This window comes from Typopeltis vanoorti, chromosome 16, assembly GCF_054136105.1.
Source record: "Typopeltis vanoorti isolate ZY-2024b chromosome 16, IOZ_Tvanoo_1.0, whole genome shotgun sequence".
Lineage (NCBI taxonomy): Eukaryota > Metazoa > Arthropoda > Arachnida > Uropygi > Thelyphonidae > Typopeltis > Typopeltis vanoorti.
The window spans coordinates 1309862-1335155 of NC_143564.1; the positions used below are offsets into that span (position 1 = coordinate 1309862).

Below are 25294 nucleotides of genomic sequence, written 5' to 3' on the forward strand. Positions count from 1 at the left end.
ACTCTTTCTTTTCCTTGATTGTCATTGCCTGAATATAGCATTTTGTATTTATTGCTCAGAAAGATCTCACCAGTTTTGGTCTTTTTTGTTTCAGTCAACCCTGTTATGTCGATCTGGTACTTATCTAATTCCTCAGCTATCTTCATTTCTTTGCCATTCAGGCTTCTTACGTTGATAGTACCGATCTTTAACTCTGGTGATGTTGAGTTGGGGTTTGTTTTCAGATTTGTTCCCGTAGCTGACTTTTCGCTGTTCGCCCTGGTTCCCTGGCGAAAACAACGGGGGCCTTGTTTAACCGGGTGACGCCCCAGCCGGCATGAAATTTTGTCTTGTTGTACCATCATTTTTTATTTTGGTTTAACCAATAAGAATAAAATTTGGTCGGCTAAATCCCAAATTGCTAGCCCATCCTCGTTCGTTCAGTATCCAAGTAGATACCAACAGGGTGCACCACGAGAAGGTGAGGATTGGACATTAGTTCAGAAGCCCTGGTCGGTTCTCCACATTCCTTTAAAGGCTATGTGGAGGTCTCCTCTCAGTTAAACAGCTTTGACACTTAAGCACCCCATAAAATTATACAGTTTGGTATAATTCAAAATTACTTAAAAATAAAATATATTCTTCTTGTTTTGTTTCATGAAAAAATATTGTTTATTATCGATAAAATTATACAGTTTAGTGAAGTTTAATCAGAGAGTTTAATGAAACTCTCCGATTCCAATCTTTGAGTTTCTTATTCGGTTTTAAAACAGTGTGGAATTTAATATCCCCTTAATTTAAATAATACAGTTTAGTATAATTCAAAATAAATTAAAAATAAAATCCATTATCATAACCCCAATAATGTCCTAAAATAAAAACTATAACAAATGTTATGTCTTTAATTGTAATGTCCAAATATTTAAAGAGACGAAATAAACACGATAAGCACTACAAACACTCTATTACTGGTGCAAACTGCATATAAACAAGTGGAACTGCGCGAAGGACAGTGCCGCATTATGCTAATAGCTCGCATCTCACTATGACGTACATATTCTTGCACACATAGAAAATACTAGCAATATGACACTGTGGTAAACATAGTGCTGCTAGTGTCCTTCGCCCTCCTAAGTGCTACAAGATGGATTTTTATTATTTTATATACAAAATAAGAGAATTGTATAGGATTCTGGATGATAAAATTAAACATTACAAGCAAATATAAATAAATTAATTAATATATTTATATTTCGAGAAAAATTGGGGGTGCTGCAGTTCTGCAATGCCTATGCACGAGCCACACCTGCTGCGACACTAGCAAACTGGAGAAAGATGGGTGATAAGACAGAAACCTACAAACTTCTGTAAGAGTAATACAGGATACCAATAGATGAATTTCATTTTATGGAGAGTTGGGAGAGGACATCCATGGAAATCAATGGATGCAGTGAAGAGAGAGTTGAGAGCTTGATATTTCTCTCATAGTGTGGTGTTTGATTAGAATGATTTGCCTTTGAAGGTAGTGATTGCAGGTAGTTTGAATGAATGCAGAAAAAGGTATATGATAGCTGGTGTGAGTGATATGTGGTCTCCTTCAATGAGTCCCTGACTCCCTGGAGGTTGACTGGTTGATTGATTGATTGATTTGGGGTTTGGCACAAGGACAGCAAAGGTCATACTTTACTAGGACACAGATTACAGCAGTACAGAGAATGTTGGTAGGTAAATAAATAATTACAAAGAGATAAATTAGTATATAATATAAAGAATATGTAAAGTTCTAAGATAAATGAGTAAATAAAATGTACGTACAAAATTTAGTATCTACAATGAGGTACCTACATATAAACAAATCCATAATCTTTGAATAAATTAATGTTTTGTAAAAATCTAAAAACATCATGCCAGCTGCCCAAGTCTGATAACATCTAGCTGAGTGTATAGGACTCAGCCAGATAAGTAAAAAAGTCATTTCTCTCTTATTTGAAGTGCTCGCTCTTCACCAGAATATGACTAATGGTAAGATGGGTGTTGCATTTCCCACACATAGGCAGGTCATCAGCCCTCAATAAATAAAAATATGTGAAATGACTGTGATCTATGCAGAACCTAGCAAGAACAACTTCCTCTCTTCTGTTCCTACGATTGTTCCTAGTCTGTCCTTTCCTTCATGCTGACACGGTGATCAGAACATATCTTCAAAAATTATGGAAACAGCTACCATATTAGAGTAAAACTTCAGTTTAATATAAATCAAAATAATCACTCAACGTTTCGACCTTTACATTAGGGTCATCATCTGGCATATACACATATACAAAGAAACAAGCAGCACTACAATCTACATGGTGAAAAAAAAAAACCTTACTACATCAAAGCTGGAGTCTTGTTATTATCTACTATCTATTAGGTTACAAAATTAAATTAAATTTAGCTAGAGAGCAACATGTTTACACAAAACATTTTTACTTATATAACTATACATATAAATTAGAACAAACCAGTATTGATGGTGGCCAATAAAAGCTGAACAATTGCTTAGAGTCAGGGTTTGCTGGAAAACTTGAACTAAGTGGGCTGAATGTGTGCCATCCAAATTCTTGGGATTTTTAAGCCACCATTATTATTAAGATTAGGTTGGTTAATCAAAGTATTCACAGGTATGAAATTTAAAGAAGCCTGTGAAATTTTGATTAACCAACCTAATCTTAATACTAATGGTGGCTTAAAAATCCCAAGAATTTGGATGGCACCCATTCAGCCCACTTAGTTCAAGTTTTCCAGCAAACCCTGACTCTAAGCAATTTTTCAGCTTTTATCGAACCACCATCCATACTGGTTTGTTCTAATTTATAGAACAAACTTTATAGAACTGACTTATGACTTATGAACTGACTTATGAACTTTATAGAACTGACTTTATAAAAATTTATAGAACTGGCAAGTGCAAGAAGAATGATTGTTATGGGAGATTTTAACTACAGTAGTATAACTTGGGAAGAGGAAGATGCATATGGCAATAAGGGAATGGAATTTCTAGAATTCTTGAGGGACAAATGTCTTAGGCAACATGTAATAGAGAGAACAAGAGGTTCGAGAGTTTTGGATTTGGTTATAACATCAGAAGAGTTGATAATAACTGATATGACATCTCTCCCACCAGTTGGAGAGAGTGACCATATGGTTTTGACTTGGAAAATGAATAGACATGCATGAGTATCAAAGAGACGGAAATGTATGTGGAATTATAAGGCAGGTGATTATAATAGTCTAAGATGTCAACTTGGGGAAGTTTCATGGAGGGAGGAATTGGAAGACCGGGATATCATTAGTGCTTGGGAAATTATGAAAGAATATTTGTTAGCAGCAATGGTAAGTTGCATACCACGAGTGAAGAAGAGGACACAATTTGGAGTAAAGTGGATGACAAACAATATTAAACAGGAATTGCATGCGAAAAAGAGGTTATGGAAGAGATATAAGGAGACAGGTGAAGAGAAGATGCATGAAGAGTATAAGACACAGGCCAGAAGAGTAACTAGTATGGTAAGGAAGACGAAACTGGAATATGATAGGAGATTGGCCCTAAGATCCAAAGAAAATTGTAGGGAATTTTTTAGATATGTGGCCAGTAGGAGGAGAAATGCCTGTGGAAGAATGATATTGTGGGATAAAAATGGGAATAGAGTGACTGATGCAGAGGACATAGTGGAATTGTTCAATTAACACTTTATTGGAGTATTTCATCCTGGAGGAGTCAGTTTTAATGCTAGAGGGATAGGGCAGGTTCGAGGTTTAGAGGTACAGGAGGAGAGTGTGTTTCAAATACTGAATACTCTGGATGTCAGTAAAGCTGTGGGACCGGATGGTATTTCACCACGAGTTTTGAGAGAATGTGCTAGGGAACTGCCAGCGCCTTTGACCTGGCTTTTCAATGAAAGTCTGGCTGCGGGAAAAGTGCCCATGGAATGGAAGTTAGTGCCATTGTATAAGGGCATTTGCAGACTGGAAGTGTCTAATTATAGGCCAGTTTGTGTGTCATCAATAGTTAGTAAGATTTTGGAGAAAGTAGTGAAGGACCGTATACAGCATCGGGCAGATGAGGGTAATGTCATCTGTGAGACTCAACATGGATTTGTGAAGGGGCGCTCTAGTTTTAGCAATATGCTAGCCTTTTATGATAAAGTTACAAGAACATTAGATGAGGGAAAGGCATATACTGCCATTTTCTTAGACTTAGCGAAGGCATTTGACAGGGTGCCACATGATAAGCTGATATTTAAGTTGCAGTACATGGGTCTGGATGTCAGAATTGGTCAACTGGATTCAGAATTGGCTGTTCGATAGGTATCAGAGAGTTGTGTATGGTGGGACAGTTTCAAGGAAGCAGAGGGTTACAAGTGGGGTTCCACAGGGCTCAGTACTGGGACCTATATTGTTTAACCTTTATATCTTTATATCAATGACATTGTCAGTGGATTGAAAGGGGATATTCAGTTGTTTGAAGGTGATGCTAAGCTGGGAAAGATTATTAGTAATTGTGCAGATGCAGCAGCCCTGCAAGAGGATTTGAATAAGATAAATAGATGGGCAAATGAATGGGGGGTGTCAGTTTAATGCAGCAAAATGTAAGGTCTTGAGGTTTGGGAAACATCGATGGGACACTGCATACTCTATGGGAGGAGTTATACTGAAGGAAGTTGAGGAGACAAGAGATCTGCGGTTGATGATTGATAGAAACCTGAAATTTAGGGGACATATTGAAAAGGTGGTGAAGGTAACACAGAGGATTGCTGCAATAATAAGAAGAACGCTGACCTGCAGAGATAAAACAGTTATCATTCCGTTGTATAAGGCCCTGATCAGACTACACTTGGACTATTGTTCTCAGATTTCGTCCCCAGGATTTGAAGGGGAGAAATTAACTGTGGAAAGGGTACAAAGGTGGATAACAAAGATGGTTTCAGGACTGTACAATGATAGTTATGAGGATTGGCTGAGAGAATGTGGACTGCAGAGTTTGGTGGATAGGAGGAGGAGAGGTGATATGATTGAGACTTTTAAACTGCTGAGAGGTGGTTACAGGGTTGACACTGGGGAGTTCTTTCGCTTGGTTGAACAGTGGGAAGGAGTGATGACAAAAGGCCATCCCTGGAAGTTACGAAAGGAAACTGTGAGCAAGAGAGAGTGAGGAGTGGTTTCTTTGCATGGAGAGTGGTTGAACCATGGAATGCATTGCCTGATGGAGTGGTGAGAGCAAGAACGGTCAATGAGTTTAAGGAGTGGTATGATAGACTTTGTGTTTCTTAGGGAGAACCTCCCCTCGATGAGTCTTAATAGACTTTGTGTTTCTTAGGAAGGACCTCCCACAATGAGTCTTTTGACTCCATTGAGGCCTGAATAATAATAATACGTATAGTTATATAAGTAAAATTTTTTTGTGTAAGCATGTTGCTCTCTAGCTTAATTCAATTTAATAACCTAATAGATAATAACATGACTCTAGCTTTGATGTAGTAATTTTTTTTTCCACCAGAGGTCAGGCCAGTAGTTTTAGCGATTGACTAAATCAGTGTAACTTCAGCATACCATGTAGATTGTAGTGCAGCTTGTTTTGTTGCATATATGTGTATACTCCAGATGATGGCTTTAATGTGAAGGTCGAAACGTTGAGTGATTATTTTGGTTTATGTTAAACTGAAGTTTTACTCTAACACGGTAGCTGTTTCCATAATTTTTGAAGATGCATTCCTAGACTGCCACTGCTTAATTTCAGGCTTAATCTCATGCATTTGTTCATCAGTGCTTCCTGCCAGGAGCATTACCAGTGGACAATTAACTTTGATTTTATAATCTGTGTGTAGTCAGTATAAGGGACCATTAAACAGTATGTCAAAAAAGTGTGAGCTGATCTAGCAGCTACATCTGCAATGTCATTTCACTCAATTCCAACGTGGCTGGGAATCCAATACAACCGAACAAGAAAATTAAAGGTCTTTATTTTGTACAAGAATTTCAACACCTTCACCAAGCACTGGATGTGGATTATACACTGGAGAGGAGATAGACTATAAAGAACTCCAACTGTCTGTATAAATTATACACTTCTGTTAGTTTTCTTTGATATGTACAAGTGAGGGCTGAATGGCATGCAACTCTGCTATATAGTTACTGCAATTGAGTATGGTCTGGTTGGAGATTGCAATGTTAGGAAACACAGCCAACAGAGATCTCTGATCTTGAACCATCAGCACAGATGGGCAAGAAATCAAATTGAGCTGCTCTGTGTGCATTGAACAATTGAAGGTAGACAGGTGAAGGTGTATGAGACCTATAGTTGACAAAGGGAGAGAATGCAGGGGTGGGTCTAAGCCTGGCCACAGAGGAATACTGTTTTGTTTGGTACAGGTAATGTTGTCATCAATCATGCCAATAGCTTTCGTAGCCTCTTGAATGCACATAACAAAAGAACGGGTAATAGTCTGACATGTGATACAGGACCTCCAGACATTGATAAAAGAGACTAGTCCATGCAGGATGAACTGGAAGGGACTTTATTTTTAGGGCATAATTAAGAGACAAATGTTTTCGTCTAAGTAATAGAGAGAGTTCACTTGATTCAACATAAAGGGTTTGAATGGGTGATGTGCAAAAAGCACGAATAACTAATCAGATGCCCTGATGATGGATTAGGTCCAACCATCAAAGTGTGCTCTCTCTCTCTCTCTCTCTTGTAGAACTGTAAACCTGGGACCCATAATCAAGATTTGAATGTACAAGTGCACGATAAATGCAGAGCAAGGAACATCGATCAGCATCTCATTCTGTAGAGGATAGAGTGTGGAGGATGTTCAATGTTTTTCACTTATCCTGAAGATGACAAATGTGTAAAAAAAGTTAGCTTTCTATCAAAGATAGATTCTCTGGAGGTCTCTGGTAATAATAATATTGGCTGCTTAAATGTGCAACATAGATTCACATAGATTCACACAGATTCCTTGATTTAGTATTGTAGTAGGTCATTGACCTACTACAATACTAAATTAGAGCTGCTCAAATATGCAAAAAAAAAAAAAAAAAAAGAATTAAAATATGTAACTTTAAACTACATATATTATTTCTGGGGCTTTTGGCAAGGAAAGTGGAATTCTGCCTGTTGACCTCAGAGTCCTCTGAGGTCTTGCACAGTCAGTCAGTCTTTGAGTGCACTCCTGTTGGCAGCCTACATACACAGATAGACTTTGCATCTTTGTGCTCACAGGGAGGGGGGGGGGTGCAAGTTTGTAATAATTGATGTAATAGTTTAGAAGCCAAGTAGAGTGAGTTGAGTGTTGTCTCTAGATATGCGCTTTCTCCAAACTACATGAGTGATAACCATCTGAGCTTCCATAACAGATTAAGGAGCAGAGATGTGACAAGTCAAATCATTCTCAATATCAGTAATGTAATCAATAGAGGCCCAAGTACAAAATGTGGCACTGTACTTGCACCAAACTGGATAATTTATCCTCCTACAGGATAATTTAAACAGCCTGGCAGGTGGACAAAGGATGATGATAATTCTCTGTTAGAGAGGATAAGCTCATGTGCTTCAGGATGAAAAGACTACGAACCGTTTAGTACTTTGATGGAACTGGACTGTAAGAAACTGGTGAGACTAGGGATTTGAAGTTGATTGTGGGCAGGGAGTTAAAGTTCAGAGGATATATTACAAAAGATAGTGATAGGATCAACTGGATATAGAAGAACATGTTGACAAGTAGAGATAAAGAAATTATCACTCAAATATAAGGCTTTGATATGACCACATCTGGACTATGCACAGAATATCTGCCTTGGTTTCTAGGAGGATGAGGAAGTGGTAGAGAGTATCTAGGAATTATCCCTGGAAGTTTGTAAGATTGGTAGTTAGGAAGGGATTAGATTTTTTGCTTTGAGAGTAATGAATAAGTGGAATGTTTTGCCAAAAATAGTTATGAGTGCTTTGTCAATGAATGAGTTTAAGGAATAGATGTGATAGATGCTGTGTGAAGACTGATTAGTGTGGTATGGACTTGGGGTTTCCCATATAATAATAATAAGTTATTATGATTATAGACTCCATGGAATCCAAAGTCTCATCAGAGACCCCTAGTAACCATTATTGACACAATGCCATCATTACATCTCATTAAAGCTGTTGTCCACGTGGTTAGCCGAGTGGCTGTGTGCTTCGCAACCATATGACTGGGGTAGGAGTGTTCCAGGTTCGATTCCCATCGAAGACGTGAGGAATTTGAGGATCTTCCTCAGCCATAGCCAAGCTAGCCGGTCTTGGGCGCGGGCAGTAGGTTTTTTTTCGCCAGTTTATCTGACATTTTTCATCCCGCAAGCAGACGAACCGGCCCCGTGAACACACACGGATCTACAGCCATAAATACTTAACTCCCCCCCATGAGGGGACTCAACTCGCCCCCAATAGGGACAGGGGAGAAAAAGGGAGGAAACTCCATACGAATAAATAAATTAATTAATTAAAGCTGTTCATCAACAAAGTACTCACAACAACCTCTGGCAACTTTTGACTCATAAACAGTCTGAAAACAAAAATTTGTTTTCAGACTGTTTACAACTCATCCTTGCTTACAAAACTCTTACACAACTTCCTAGAGGTGATTTCCTACTCTCTCCATTAATCATGTGAAAAATTTCTTTAGCATCCCATTCATGTTAGGCTCAATGGACTGTTCAGGCCAATGTTACTTTTTATTAACCTTGTTACAGCTTATGACAGAGTAGTTAATCTTACATTGTCTACTAATGTCTATAAATGACATGTGTTCTTCTGTCCAGTTTGATTTGCAGGATGAAAATTCCAAGTTTCTGGGAGGAGGAACCTTGCCAGTTCCCTATGAGACCAACTAATTCACCTCCACTTCAAATGCCTTGATAAAGGCTCTTCATGTTCTAAATGGATATAAAGTTGCATCTTTCATCAAAAGTCATTCCTGATACTGAATGGGCTATGGAGACATTAATATTTAGGACCAACATGAGTCACAAGATTCATCATGAGAGGCCCATATTAGACAACACAAAGTCATAACATTTCTTAAGCTCGTTCACCATTCACATTCTCAATACCTATCAGGCAATGTTCCATGGTCCAACTTCCTTCCATTCTCACTCTTCTTGCTCACCACTTCCAGGAAATGGAAATGGCTCCTTGTTCTACAATATGAAAGATCTCACTTGTGTTAAGTCCTTGACTAACTCTCAATAGTTTAAATATCTCAACCATACCACCTTTTTAACTTTCATCCATCAAACTCTGCAGTGTGCACACCCTGTCTATCCTCATTACTAACATTGTACAGTCCTGATATCATTTTTATCTGCCTCTGCATCCTCTTCAAATACTGGTATAACCAGAGCTGAGCATAGTAATCTAGATATGATCTGATCATGACTTCATATGTTTTAACCACACTTCTTCTATCTCTGCTGGTCATTGACCTCAGTATTGCAGCAATCCTCTGGATTTCCTTCAGCATCTTTACCAATTGAAGTTTGGAATCCATCGATGGACCCTATTTCACTACATTAAACCGGGATCCCATTCATTCATCTACTTGTCCAGTTTATCCCAGTCCTCCTGAAGTGGCACGGGCACTAATAACTCTTCCCAGCACAACATCTGCAATCAACTGAATGTCACTGACATGAAGGTTAAACAGAAAAAGCCCAATACTGAGCCCTGTGGAATCCCACTTGACTTTTTATTTCTTGATATTGCTCCCTTATACAAAGCTCTCTGATACCTATCAGACAGCCAATCTCCAACCAATTCACTAAACTGATATCTAAACTAATATGTTGCAGATTAACTATCTACTTATGTGGCATTCATCAAATGCCTTTATAAAAATAAATAAATAAATAAAAGGCAATATATTCTCTCATTGATTGACCACTCTTGTTACTTTATTATAAAAGGCAATCAGATTACTGAAATAAAAGCACCCCTTAACAAATTCATGCTCACACTCCTAAATAAAATTACCCTACTCTACAGAAAAAATAAAATTAATCTATAGTTTGACACTTCCATTCTATCACCACCACCCTTATGCAAAGTTACTATCTTACCCTCCTTCAACTGCTTGGGCACCTTTCAATGAACAGCAGCCAGGTCAATGGAGCTGCCAGTTCCTTAACACTTACTAAATAGCTTAAGGAAATTACAACGTACAATAGAATATACATTAAAATAAATTTTAATACACTTCCAATATTTCGGCAACATCACGTTGCCATTTTCACAGGAACTTAAAAAAAGACACGTGCACGCAAGCACAACACACAGTAAATGAGGACGCTATTCTTTCTCCTAAAAGTCCTGATGGTGCCCCCTAGCAGGCAATGTTGGTATTCAACATCAATGTTGATGTAGATTTCCCAAATTTGGGGCAGTCTCATGCAACCAAATTTGTTGAGGTTCAGATTGTTTCTTAGGGCTGAGGCTGATTTCATAAATAGCCTTTCGTAATTGAATTTCCTATGGTGTATTATCGTGGCTTTCTTCCACCGTATTCTATGGTGGGTATCCAGTGCATAGTCTGCAAGACTAGAGTGGCTGTATTGGTGAATCCAGATGTAGTCCTTGTGTTCTGAAATTCTGATATTAGTTGTCCTGCCTGTTTGGCCAAAGTAGGACAGCTTACAGCTGCAAGGGACCTAGTATACACCAGGTAGGTCTAAGGGGGGGAGGTTGGTCTTTAGTGGAGCGAATAAGAGATGCCAATTTTTTATATAGCTGTAACAAGAAGTTAAGTCATGTTTTTTTAGGATTTTTGTAATTTTTTCCAAGGTGCCTCGGATATAGAGAATGGTGATGGATTTAGAGTAATCCTTGTTGTGAAGGAGGGGGGGGGGGTTGTGGTTTATTGGTTTCAATATTTTTTGGATTTTTTTTAGGCGGTAGCCATTGGCTGAGAAAGTGTTGAGAATGTGGTTTAGTTTTGTGGTTAGGGCATTGTCATTTGAACAGATAAGTTTAGCCCTGTTGTGTAGTCTCTTAATGACTCCATATTGTTGTGAGGGGTGGGGGGGGGGATTGTTGGTGAATGTATCTGCCTGTATGGGTGGGTTTCTATAATAAACTGAAAACCAAGGTTCCATCAGGCTGGTGGGTGACTAGTGTGTCTAAGAAAGGAAGGCAGTTGTTTTTTTCCTCTTCCAGGGTGAAAACTTGATTTTGGGATGTTGGTTGTTGAAGTGTGTTAGGAAGGAGAGGAGTGCATCAGAGCCATGTGGCCAAATAGCGAACACATCATCAACATAGCGAAGCCATATGGTTGGTTTTTGTGGGGCAGAGTTTAAGGCTTTCTCTTCAAAAGTCTCCATATAAAAGTTGGCCAAGGGTGGGGAGAGATGGAGAACCCATGGCTGTCCCCTCTATCTGTTTGTAGAATTTTCCTTGCAAAACAAAATAGCCTGAGTTCATTGTGAACTGAAATAGGGCTGTGATATCGGGAGGAAACTTAGCTTGGATTAGTTCTAAGGATTCTTTGAGTGGGACATTTGTGAATAAGGAGGAGACATCAAAACTGACCATTATATCAGAACATTTAGTAAGAATGCATAACCAACGTCTAAGCCTTTCCACGAGAAAGTTCCTTAACACATTCTTCTTAAAGTGCAGATAAATCCTATCCAGTCCTACTGCCTTGCTGACTTCCAGAGTACTTAGTATTTGGAATACATTCTCCTCATGCATGTCTATGCATCCAATCCTCTCCATCCTTCTAGGAATAGAACCCAATTTTCCACTTCAAAAAAGCCTGAATTGAGATTGTGTACACTCACATGCACGTGAGTTCATACAATAATGTGTGTGTGTGGATCTTCTATGCTTCTGATCTCAAAATTTTTTCTCAAATCATGTTGAACAGTACTTGCAGTATTACAGGATGTACTGTCATAATGAAAGAGACATGGGTCTAATCAGCTATGTAGAAAGCATTGCATTATCTGGAAGTGCTGCAATTCTGCAGCATTCATCCTTCCATGCATTAAGACAAAAAGATCCAAGACCATACTAGGTGAAACAGCTGCAGATAATTAGCCCTTTGACACCAAATTACCAGAAATGATGCAATTGGACATAATCAGATATCCACAACATTCACACTCAACCAACCTGAGTGAAAAGAGAAGGTAGCCTGATTCACTGCACTATATCACAGACACACTGTGAAGCATAAAGTTCTTTATCCGATTATAGCTTCCTGATTGCTGTGGTTGATATTTGCAGATTCAGCTGCCTTTCATAGAGACACTCATTCTGCAGATGTTTATGTAATATTTTACTAGAAACCTGAATTGTTTGAACTCTTGGTTGATCATTTCCACATCAGACTTGCAATATTTTCTCAATGTTTGGTACCTTTGTGTTAGTTTCTCAGATCTTGTGAAGTTTTGTGGCAGAGGAGGTAGCATTCTCATATTTTATCATCGGGTGATAATGTATATTATTGATTTTGGGTGACACAGTCTTTTACAAATGTCTAAAACAGAGGGACCAAAGTATGCCAGAATTATATCTCTTGCGAAGTCAATAAATTCTCTACTTATAACACAGATGCATAGGGATATATCTGTTTGCTTTATATAGCATAGTATATAGACCATCTTCATACATATGTTTCATAATGCATCTCCTCAAGAGAAATATGTATAACAAAACGTGTTATTTATGATAATATGCAACAGCCTCCATAGCTCAGTTGGTATAGACCCTTTGGTTGGAAAGATATGGGGTTTGAATCCCATCAAGGAAGCAAAGAAACTTTATCAGGGCTTTTCAACTGAAGGTGAGTTAGCCAGTCTCATAGAGGCTTTTCCCCCCCTCCAGTTATCGTCCCTCAGAAGAGGCAAATTAGCCATTACAACACACACACAATTAACATAAATAATACACTGTCTGTAGGAAACAACAGTTGGTCCTCTGCCAAGGAGCCATAAAACCAAGGCAAGAAACCAATGGACAAATTAGTCCGGCAGCACCCACAGCAGTGTACTGGTTAAGGGGCCAGCCCCATCCAGGCATCAGCTAAGGAGGGGAAAAAATTATAATGTGCATTACACAAGAGGTAAATATAATAAAATGAGTATTGTGGAGTCCCTTGAGGAGTGTCACAATACTCATTTCAACATAGTGTATAGGTACAATATATTTGCATTGATAGTTTAGGGTTAAGATAGAATACAGTGTGTCATATCAGTTTTAATAGATTTTAATCCAACTGAATTAGGATAATATGAATGTAAGATTAGTTTACAGTATTCTGTATTTAGGACTTTGTATTGGCAACATAACAGAATCCACACGAAGATAAATAATCAATTACAAAAGAAAATTATATGATTTTAAGTTCTAATGGTTCTGACTTACTAGGTTCAGTCAAGCAATATGATGCAAATTTTTCCATTCTAGATAATGATGGAATCCATCTTTTTTTCTGCTCTTCTGTTCCAAATTCATCAATCATCCATACACACATACTGAAGAAAGCAATATAAATATTTAAATAACAAAGATCACTGCATTAATGTAAATAACATTTCATCAGTTATTATAATGAACATATATGAGTACATTTATTTGCATGCACAATTTTTCCCCTGGGGGGGGGGATATCCTTTGTTATATCATGAATAATTTTTATGCAACCTATTTCTCTCACTAATCCTCCTGAAAAATCAAGAAATGTCTGCATTTAGTTTAATTCTTTACATTAAAAGTTATTTATTTTTAATCTCAGCTTTTCTGGCTGGTATTATACAGTACAATTAGTACTAAAGGTAGACTAGATTTGATAATCCAGAAACCCCACACTAGAGACCAATGGAATTTTTATATCATTTCAAGTCTCCAATAAGCAAAGGTGGCAATCTCACACCATATAATGAAAATCATCACATCACCACCTTAAAATTTTTATAAACATATCTGAGTGAGTTCCGACTCCAGAGCTTGTTGGTTGGAGAGTGCAGATGCTATCTACTTAGCTAAGTAGGTGGGCATAGTTGGCTGCTTATATACCAGAGGCTAAATGGTAGCACCTAAATGGTTGGCCACTTATGTTTATTTCATACATAAAATTAAAGGTGTAACATTGGTAACAGACAAATAACGAGAATATCCAATCTGTTGTTACTGAAACAGAAAATACATCATCATTCACTTATATGTTATATTCAATGGCTTGTCACAGCCAAGTGACTTGGCTTCATAGAAATTTAATAAATGTTAACAAAGTAGTTAATCCTATCTACAGTTTGCTATCTGTCAACTGCATGTACTCTCCAGCTGACCTGGTATGGATACTCAAAGACACTGATCACTCATTTTTTGTTTAATGGGAGAAACAGACATTATTATTAGATAAGGTGCCCTCCCTCGATGAATCTTTGGACACCCTGGAGGTGTAATAATAATAATCATAATGAGTTGAGCCTCCAGTGAGTCGAGGACTTATTGAGGGAGGCCATCACCCATCCCCAACTGTCATACCTTTTCTTAAACTCACTAGATACACTCACTACTTCAACAGGCAAACTGTTCCACACACTCACAGCTCTATGACAAAAAAAAATCTAGCTCTTACCCCTTTCTTAACTGCACACAAACTTCACTTTCATACTGTAGATGCCTACTGTCCTCACTTTACCTTCCATATAATGAAAAATTTTGTCGACCAATATCCTATAATGCCTTTTCAAAAAACTCATAGACCTCTATCGTATCACCTCTCTTTCTTTTGTCCCAATATCTGCAGTTCACATACTCACAATCTATCCTCGTCATCTACATTCCATAATTTCAATATAAAGGGGCATTCCTAAACAAAAGTAGGCTATATTAAACATAAAAATAATATCTCAATATAATATTTATGACTCTTCTTTCAGCCTTTCATAACTTCTTTATTCCTTTGGAATAAAGGGGACCAAATCTGCACACACTAGTCCAGATGTCCAGATATAAAAGATTTATGAAGTGGCAAAATGACTTACATATCCTTATATATACATGTTTTTTTTCAACATTACAATTATCCTCTGAATTGTATTTGCAATTATTTCAGCATACTATATACTTCAGCATTTCTGGTCTAATATCATCTATTTCTGCTGCCTTTGATTGCTTTTTCTACTTCGAGTATGGATATGTATTCCTGAATGTATGCCTGTTGAGTGTTTTTTACCACAGTGCTGTCATCACTGCTTGTTTCACTTAGCAATTTTTCGAAGTAATCATCCCCATACTTCAAGGATATCTTTTTCTCCAGTTTTCATGTCACCTTTATCATCTCTAATTCCTTTTACAACACATTTCCTCCATTTCTGAGCTTCTTCAACAATCTCCAGAATATCTTGCCACCCTCTTGATATTTATTATATTACACCTCCAGGGAGTCCAAAGACTCATCGAGGGAGGGCACTCTAGAACTCTTCATCTCACTACTCCACCAACCTTCATCACCTAACACCAATGCCGACTACCACTTTCACAGACAATCACAAACATCCATGCCACGGCGGGATTCGAACCCGCAGCCTTTTTTGGCTGGAGAGCAGATACGCTAACCACTCGGCCAACCAGGCCGGCAACCAGGCATTTATTTTCTATGTTCTTACCAAAGTCTTCCCATAACTTTTGCTTAGCTAGTTTTACAGTGTTTAGCTTTCTTACATTTGTCTCTGTATTCTCTAAGAGCACAAGCTGACTTATTTGCCATGAATTATGATTTTTCTATCCTTGCAGACAACCTCACCACATGCCTCTCTCTGGCTGAAGGGTTTTCTTCAAGGTTTGCCACTGAAAATCTCCAAGGTTTTTGGATCCTGTTCTCAAACTCTTTCATCTTTTCTTCAATAATCTTTGTGTATTTTAGTCTACAGTTCACATCTGAGAGCTGCTCAACTTTTATTCACTTTAAATCTTTCTTATATGTTCTTTTTTTCAAAATGAAATTCAATTTTATCCTGCTCAAAACTAAATAGTGATCACTTCCAATTTCAAATCCTCTGTACACTCTGGTATCCTACACCAGGGAGAAAACATCACAATCGACAATAACATAGTCAATGAGACTTTTCTTATTCCTTGCCTCTTCTCTCCATGTGAATCTGTGCACATTTTTATGTTGGAACACTGTGTCAGTAATAACCAGTCCATGTCCTGAGCAGAAATCCAACAGGTATTTGCCATTATTATTAGCTTTGCTCTGTTCTCCAAATTTTCCCAAAATATTTTTGTATGTTTGACAATCACTTCCTACTCTGCTATTTAGATCCCCAACAAGGACCAACAATTACTTTTTCATTGTGTCAGTTACTTTCTCTAAGGTTCAAACAATTCCTCCACTTCTACCTTAGTAGAACCTTCTGTGGGACCATAGGCACAAATAAGTCTCACTATCCAGTTCCCCATTCTGATTTTTGCCCAAATCACTCTACCTGAGACTGCCTGCCATTCAAGAAGATTAGCCTCATATTTAGTGTTGAATACTATGGCTACTCCTTCTTTTCCTTGATTGTCATTGCCTGAATATAACATTTTGTATTTACTGCTCAGAAAGATCTCACCAGTTTTCGGCTTTTTTGTTTTAGTCACCCCTATTATGTCAATCTGGTACTTATCTAATCCATCAGCTAGCTCCATTTCTTTGTCATTCAGGCTTCTTATGTTGATAGTACCAGTCTTTAACTCTTTTGATATTGAGTTGGGGTGTGTTTTCAGATTTGTTCCAGTAGCTGACTTTTCACTGTTTGCCCTGGTTCCTGGCGAAAACACCGGGGGGGGACCTTGTTTAACTGGGCGATGCCCCAGCCTGCATGAAATACTGTCATGTTGTACCATCATTTATGTTTTGGCTTAAGCAATAAGAATATAATTTGGTCGGCTAAATCCCAATTTGCCAGACCATCCTCATACATTCAGTATCCGGGTAGATACCTAATAGGGTACACCACGAGGTGAGGACTGGACATTAGGTCAGAAGCCCTGGTCGGGTCTCCATATTCCTTTGCAGGCTATGTGGAGGTCTCCTCTCAGTTATACAGCTTTGATCCCTTATGTGCTATATGTGCCTCTACAGCAGCAATTGGCATTCTTTTCCACTTTCTCACTTTATCATTCCTTGCATGGAATCCAACCAACGAACTACCACCCAATTGCTCTCACTTCTATTCTCTCTAATTTTATGGAGAATGTCATCTATCAACTCTTGTACTACCTAAAAACCTACCAAGTAATCAGTGACCAACAGTATGAATTCCATTACTTGTGATCTACAGCCAATATTCTAGCTTTCGCTACATGCCCCTGACTCGTGCAATGGCAAAATTTGAAAAAACTCATATGGTTGCCCTTTACAGTTCAAAGGCATTTCATTGGGTTTGGCAAAAGGGGGCATACTTAGCTAACTGCTATTCTATGGTCTGCCTTCCACACTCTGCATCTGGATCACCAACTTTCTCACTGGTCACTCCCTACATGTCATGGTGGACAGCTTCCTCTTCTCAGATGTCATGTCAAAATCGCAGCTATCAACTGTTTTCTGTTTTATCTGTAATGGGTAAATACACAAAAGGTTCATCAGATTTACAAATGTAAGTGATGATAGAACATCTAGTGGTCTTTTTAAATATGTTGTAAACAGAGTTGAGGAATTTAATATTAAGGATAAGTTAGTTGGCCAAACTCATGATGGTGCCTGTATAATGGGTGTCCATATTAATGGGTTGCAGAGGAAAGTTATCGAGGCACATTGTTTAGCAATGTTTACTCATTGCTACGCCCAAATTTTGAATTTAGTTCTGAAGCAAAGCTTGGAAAATATCAAGGAATGTAGATTGTTTTTCAAAACTATCAGTGCATTGGCAGCATATTTTTCTAAAACATCGAAAAGAATAAATGCTTTGCAAGATGCTGTTGCTTCTTTCTCTTTTTTTTTTTTTTTTTTGTCGTAAACTGTGTTTGCTCTCCTGGCTGATTTATCTTTATGCAGGATAAAAAAAAAAACCTATCAAAAACCACCATATGAGATCAGCTCAGTCAACTTCAATTGACAAAGCTATATAAAGATTCCTCTTGTCACAACAAGAATCTAACTTGCATCCTTTCCAATCAAAGAGTGCATTGTACCATCATTCTTTCAAATGCACTACAGAAGCACATCTATTCTAGTCCCTTTTTAGGATACCATACTGTTGGGCTGGATGATGGTTTGGATTTGGTTAGGATGTTAGCTACATCATTCAAATGAATGTTACTAACCATAACTGGAGGTAGGTCATATATTCCACATTCAATGGAGGTCATTATTTCGTTTTTGAACTTGCCAAAATGTAAAGGCATAATTATGACCAAAACAAGTGGACAGCTTCTTCCAAGATTACCAATGATACATTTACAACAACACAATCCTAATGTAACTGCAGTCATCCCATTAGGCTACAAATATTGGAGGATTTCAAACTTCTTCTGGTGCAAACTGTGGACTTTTTTTTTTTTTGAATTCCTTATCAACTGCAACTTCGGAGATGATCAAAAGGTCTCCACAGATTAGGATTTAAAATATCATTCATCACATAGAGAATTAATGGCTATATTTATTTTTGACAGTTCCACGAGTAGGGCTAATTTGTTAATATATCAGTAGTAAACTACACCATTTGTAAATAAATTTGGCCTTAGCCAAATGACACTCATATCATTTATCCAGTAAATGATGTCCTCAGGATATACAAAACACCACGAAAGGAAAGATGGAAATATGGCATCTATCTCAAAAATGAAGTCACCTATTAAAAAAAATTTACTTAATAAGTGCTTACATTTACTGGATAATTTAATATCAAGAACATACTATGAATCACTTTCCTTCTACAAGAAGTCTGACTAACACTGAGAGATATTTGTATTTAGTTTCCAGCATTCTCCTGCAGAAGCATTGTGTACAAGAATGCTCATGAGGTCAGCTCAGTCAACTTCAACTGAAAAAGGCCATATAAAGATTCCTCTTGTCATAACAAGAATCTAACTTGGATCATTTCCAATCAGCAGCAATGGTTATAATGTAAATATCACAGAAAAACTGTTACAAATTCCTCTAGAAAGCCACTACCCAACATCAAGTGCATTAGCATGATTGTAATAGTGAAAACCCTAAGAATAGACTAATTGAAGATTTGGGTTTCTCCATGCTCAGTCAAGAACTCCATGCACAACTCACTTTTGTACTATGCACCATATAGGGTCATACACAGTTCTAATATTCCTTATTGTGGACTAAGGTTTAAAAACATTAACCTTATTTCAGGTTAATGAAAGACATTAAGAACAACAAAATGCAATGAAGGAAGACTAAAGATTTACAAGCTTAAATTTATATCTCACACTACTTCTAAGTTTGTAAAAAACTATGTTACACATCCCTGAATTTAAACTGCAATGATGTGATTCAGATTCCAGTTGTCTCACAATATAGCGATGTCACTAAAATCATTTGTTATAGTGAAAAATTAACCACAGTGAATTTGGGGAAGTTATTTTCTTCTACCAGACTAGTTCTCCAGAAAATAGCTCACAATATTAACATTAAGTGATGTAACTATGATTTTTTTTTTACCTTTCTGCTGGTGGAAGATCCAGATTTTAGGTCTAGATGGGCAATATTATCTAAAAGCATGAAGATAAGTAGGGTCACAGCTAGATAACCGCAAAGAATGCAGACAACTGAACAAAGCTTCTGGCCTAATGTCAAATCTTCACCTTCTCATGTCACACTAGGTTAGTAAGTATTGACCTGAAGACTGAACAAATGATGAGATGGCAACCTGGAATTTAGCTCAACAAATACTATACTGTATTAGCTTAAACCAAAAGAAAATGAGGGGACAAAATAACAGACTGCCATACCAGCTGGTACACTGTTCTGTTAAAAACGAACTGATGTATTCATCAGGGAAACAGAACAAAAAATGGAACATCAACTAACAAAAAGCACTCAAACTCAGCATCAAAAGAATTGAAGATAGGCACAATCAATGAAAGAAGTATTAACAGAAAAGAAGTAGAATAGTCAGAAGAATTACAGAAGTACCACATTGAATGGTTGAAAGTGATATGCATTTGTTTGCAGATTTTGCAAAGTTTGGAAAAACTGTGAGAAGTAGAGCAGATCTAGTTTTTCAAGAGGACTAGAATAGCCTGGGTGAATGGACAAATGAGTGAAGTTACTAGTTTGCTGTTGCCAGGCGTAAGGTTTTAATATCCAGGAAGCAAACATGTGATGTAGAGTATATAACTGATGGGGATATCATAGATATCCCAATAAGTTGTTGTTCTTGACATTTCAAAGGCATTTCATCAGGTTTGGCACAAGGGCGTACTCACTAAACTGCCATACTATGGTCTGCCTTCCTCACTCTGCAACTGGATCGCCAACTTTCTAACTAGTTGCTCACCAGATGTCATGGTGGACAGCTTCCTTAGCATTAGTGGGGAAATCTCCTCAGATTTCCCCACTAATGCAGGGGTACCCCAGGATTCTGTTCTTTCACCCTCTCTTCCTCTTGTATATAAATGACCTGCTCTCACAGACTTTCAATCCTATTCATAGCTTTGTCGACAACAGTACACTTCATTCCTTCTTTTCGTTTGACAAACCTGTTAGTACTCAAGTATTAGAATCCTCAAAATCTACCACGACCAGGGACCTGAACTTAGATCTCCTAGCTATATCCCAAGTGAGGGAAGGACAACTTCAATGCCACTAAAACTGATCTTTCCTAGCACAACCATATTTCATCTATAGCTTCTGCAGCAAAAAATTTGGTATACTTTTTTTGCACAAGACACACCTTCACAGCTGCTAACTCTACACAAAGCCCAAATTCACCTAGTCATGGAGTATATTTGGGGTGGTGCACCAAAATATTGCTTAATTCTATCCAGAAATAAAGCTAATTAATGATCTCTCTCTCTCTCTCTCTCACACACACACACACAAACCCACTTCAATCCCTCTCACATAGATGTTCAGTTTCTGTCTTGTGCCTCTTCTCCAGATATTTTCATGGACAGTGCTCTGCTGAATTGTCCACTATTATTTTTCCACTCTCCTCCAAAATCATCAAAACAAGAGCCACTGATAACCAACGCCCTTTTACGGTGCAACTTAAAACTCACCAAACTAACTTCACGGTCTCCTCTTTTATTCCATCTACTTCTGTCCTTTGGAACAGTCTCCTCATTCTGCCTTCCCCAAAAATTACAATCCTCAGCTGCTGAAGCAAAATGTGAACAGACTCCTCCTTTCTTCTATTCCTCTTGTCCATACACGGTACTAACGTGCTATAGGTCTCATGACCTTTCATGTGTGAATCGCATAAAAATAAAAAAATAAGTAAATAAAGATTATGGCAATCTGATATTGATGCTTGGACAATGATCATCACTTGTATTAATGTATAGTGGAGAAAGCATATGCCTAGAGATAATTACTAAATTTATTACAACAATATTTCACCTTGACTACCAAGGTATCTTCAGTGATACGAAGAAATACACTAAGCAAGTGCACAGGCATACTAGTAGGAAGGCAAATACAGACTGAGTGAGATGATCCTACAGATCTCACTGGCACAATCTATGGGTACAGTGATGGAATCTTTCTGAAAATCTCATAATGATGGTCTCCCAGATTTTTGGTGAAAGTGAGGCAGCTGAATTTGATCAGACATCTCTGCTTCTGTATGGCAAACCGGCCCTGCGAACACACAGGGCACAGTCATAAGCTATAGTACAGCAATGAAGGCAATGGGAAACCACCTTACTCATACTCATTTCCCTAGGTGGTGGAGTATATATAGTTGCCCCTAAACAGCCGAAAGGCTATAACCACAACAAAAACATCTGCTTCTGTACAAAAGGGAGGTTCTGTTCCATCAGATTCAGTGATCCATTATTCATGGCATGGTCTGCTTCTCCAAAACCATGTACACATAATGAACATGGTTTCTGTGATCCTCCATACAGAAATTTGCTCTTTTTCCTGTCTGTCCAAAGTAAGATAGTTTGCAAGAGCAAAGAATTCTGCAGAAATGAAGATGATCTAGATCGGGGGTTGCCAAAGTCATTTGCCCGTCGACCCCTTCAAGCGTTTCTTGACTTTTTATTGACCCCCTATATTTTACTATTACGTAATTATAATAGGACAAGCAAAAAAAACGCTTATGTGAGTTTTTAGATTGTTTATTTTATAGTTACAGACTATAAAATAAAAAATAAAAGTAATAGTAGTAGTAATAGTAATATAATTAACTATAAAATATTTTATAGTTAATTATATTACTATTACTACTACTATTACTATCACTAGTAATATCACTGGTATTACTGTGATATTAATAAACTACTGGTATTAATATCACTGGTATTACTACCAGCGCTGCTCAACTCTTCAACACAGAGAAGTTTAGTTCGTGAATGAATAACGATTGAATTATAATATGTATGTTGATGAATTTTAGAACATTAACGCTCACTTGTATGTCGATGTGCAAAAATGAGACTGGGATCGAATACTTGTAAGTATCAGTAAATAAGAACCACGCACGTGTTGCAATCTCACTCCCACTGCGGCGGCCAGCAGGAACCACCAACATCTGTTTATTGGTAAATACGTCATTTTGGCCTACTTGATTGGTTTCAGTAACTATTTTTCATGACCTTACTCCATCTTACAGGTCCTATTCATGGACCTGTAAGATGGAGGTACTGATCCCACGATTCACTCTTAATTGCGTTGCCATTACCTCCATGTCTTTTGTCATGGAGGTAATCCAAGTTAACCGAATTAAATATTACCCATACAATGATGTCTTATATTTTTCTGTTGACCCCCCAATTGACCCCTGAGCCCGAATCAACCCCTAACAATGTCATATCAACCCCTTTGGCAACCACTGATCTAGATGATGGAAACGATCTTTTGGTGAGTAGTTTGTTTTTTTTCCTGAGGTGCCCTATATGTAGAGAATGACAATTGAATTTGTTTATGTTATGGATTTTTTTTTTAATTATTTTTTGTAGGGGGGGGGGTGCTTTTGAGGATGAACAGGGTGTTCTCTAAAACTGTGTCGCAGATGTGATTGATTTCTGCGGAGAGACTAGTGTGGTCCGAATAAATGGCTCTAACTCAACTTGATAAGGCTTTGATAACATCATATTGCTGGTAGGGATGGGAATGTGACACATAATACATGTACCTTCCAGAGTGTGAGTAGGTTTTCTGTAGATATGATAAGGCCAGTTGGGTAGTCAGGCGACCAGAGTGTCAAGGAAGGACAGACAATTATTTTATTTTTCAGTTGTGAAACAGATCCTCGGGTAGTGGCTGACAGAGTAGGCTCTTGTCCTACTCTAGGACAGACTATGGCTATCCTAGAGTAGAACACCATATAATGTATTGTTTGGATCTGCTTTGTTGACAGTGGTGTAGCTAGAGCTTTTGCCGTCCGGGGCAGTCCCAGTGTTTGCTGCCCCTCTCAACACACACACCAAAAATACTACAAAAAGTCAAAACAATGTATAGGGAAATAAATTAAAACACTATGTTTATTTTTGAAGTAAAACTTTGATTTCAACATTCTAAAATGTTATTTTTCTTGCTTTTCTGTTAGCCAAATCGTCGATGTGCGAAGTCTGTTTCATAATAATGTAGGTAATTCTTAATCTATTTTATTTAGAAAAACTCCTCTCACAACTAGCAACACTTACAGCAATTGTGAGGAAAATTCGCAGTAATATTACAATATTTGGAAATGAGTTCTCGAGACTGTATTTTAGAATTAACTGCAAAAGTTCAAAAAGGTTCAAAGTGCCGCCTGGGGCAGACCGCCCCCTCCGCCGCCTGCTAGCTACACCTCTGTTTGTTGATGAATAAAAAAATATAGAGATCACTAGAACAAAACATTCCCCTCATACAGAAGAAGATATAAATCTGAGAGACAATTTCCAGAATTCACCACAACATTGCAACATTTATCAAATCCTACCAACTTCAGTAGCCTCATTTCACCAAAAATTTGGGAGGCCATCAGCAAGAGAGAAAGAGGGTCATCAGATCTTCAGCAAGAGAGAAAGAGGGTCATCAGATCTTCAGCAAGATTCATCACCACACCAGATGGGACTGTGGATCCTCTCTTTGTCTGTCTATGCCTTCTTGTTAGTGTGCCTGCATACACATGCTGGAAAAATCTAGAGTAAAGAATACAACTAATAATAATGCTAAGTATCAGGGTGATTTATGTTCAGGACATAGTCATTATTAACACCATGTTCCAATACACAGATGTACAAAACTTCATATGGAGGAAAGATGCAAGAAATAACCGTGGCCTCAACTCCAACCTTAATAGCATCCACTACCATCTGCAGTCCATCAAACCCCACCTACTCTTTTTAACAGAAACTCAAATCTCACCTTCCCCCCAGCACTAATCATCTCAACCTTCCTAACTATACACTATTTAACTCCTTTCGACCCAAGGGCATATATCCATATGTCTGTGCATATATCCGCTCTGACATACCCTGCCAGAGAGCAACTAACTTAGAATCGCCCAACTTCAACCTTCTTTAGCTGAAGATATCCCTCCCCCACTCAGTCAAATTCATCTGCTGTCTCTATCGCTCTCCTAATACCACCAATCACTCTGAGCTCTTTCATTTCCTCTCCTTAAAAGTTGATTTTCTCCAATTCCACTCTCCTAACAGCAAAATCATCCTCCTGGGTAATTTCAACATCCATAACACCAATTGGCTTTCCTCTTCCAGTTATACAGATCCTGCAGGCAGAGATGCTGAAATATTTGCAGTCACTAATGACCTCACACAAATTGTTCAAAAACTGACCAGAATACCAGATAACCCAAACCACTCTCCAAATACCCTAGATCTCTTCCTTACTAATGATCCCTCCAAATACGCAGTGAACATAGTGAGTCCCCTGGGAAATTCTGACCACAACTTAGTGCTCATCTCCCCCCCCATGCAACAACGCTTACACAGTCACCCCCACACAAGAGTAGTTTTTTTTGTATTATAACAGTGCCAAATGGGACAGTCTCTGAGACACTATACTTCATTCCAATGGTTAGACTATTGTTTCCGGTCTTCCAGTCCAAACATATGCACTGAACGCATCACCAAAGTGATCCTCACTGGCATGAAAACATATATTCCCCACACTAC

At 38.0% G+C, this 25294-nt stretch overlaps 1 protein-coding gene across 1 annotated transcript in view; it reads right to left on the reverse strand.

Annotated features, from left to right (window-relative positions):
* The window catches only part of LOC150097827 (isobutyryl-CoA dehydrogenase, mitochondrial-like), a 289762-nt gene that overhangs the window by 190681 nt on the left and 73787 nt on the right, over positions 1-25294 (reverse strand). The window contains exon 4 of the mRNA XM_090406597.1: positions 13418-13527. Coding sequence (XP_090262723.1) covers positions 13418-13527 — 110 coding nt within the window. The remainder of the gene's footprint in view (positions 1-13417; positions 13528-25294) is intronic.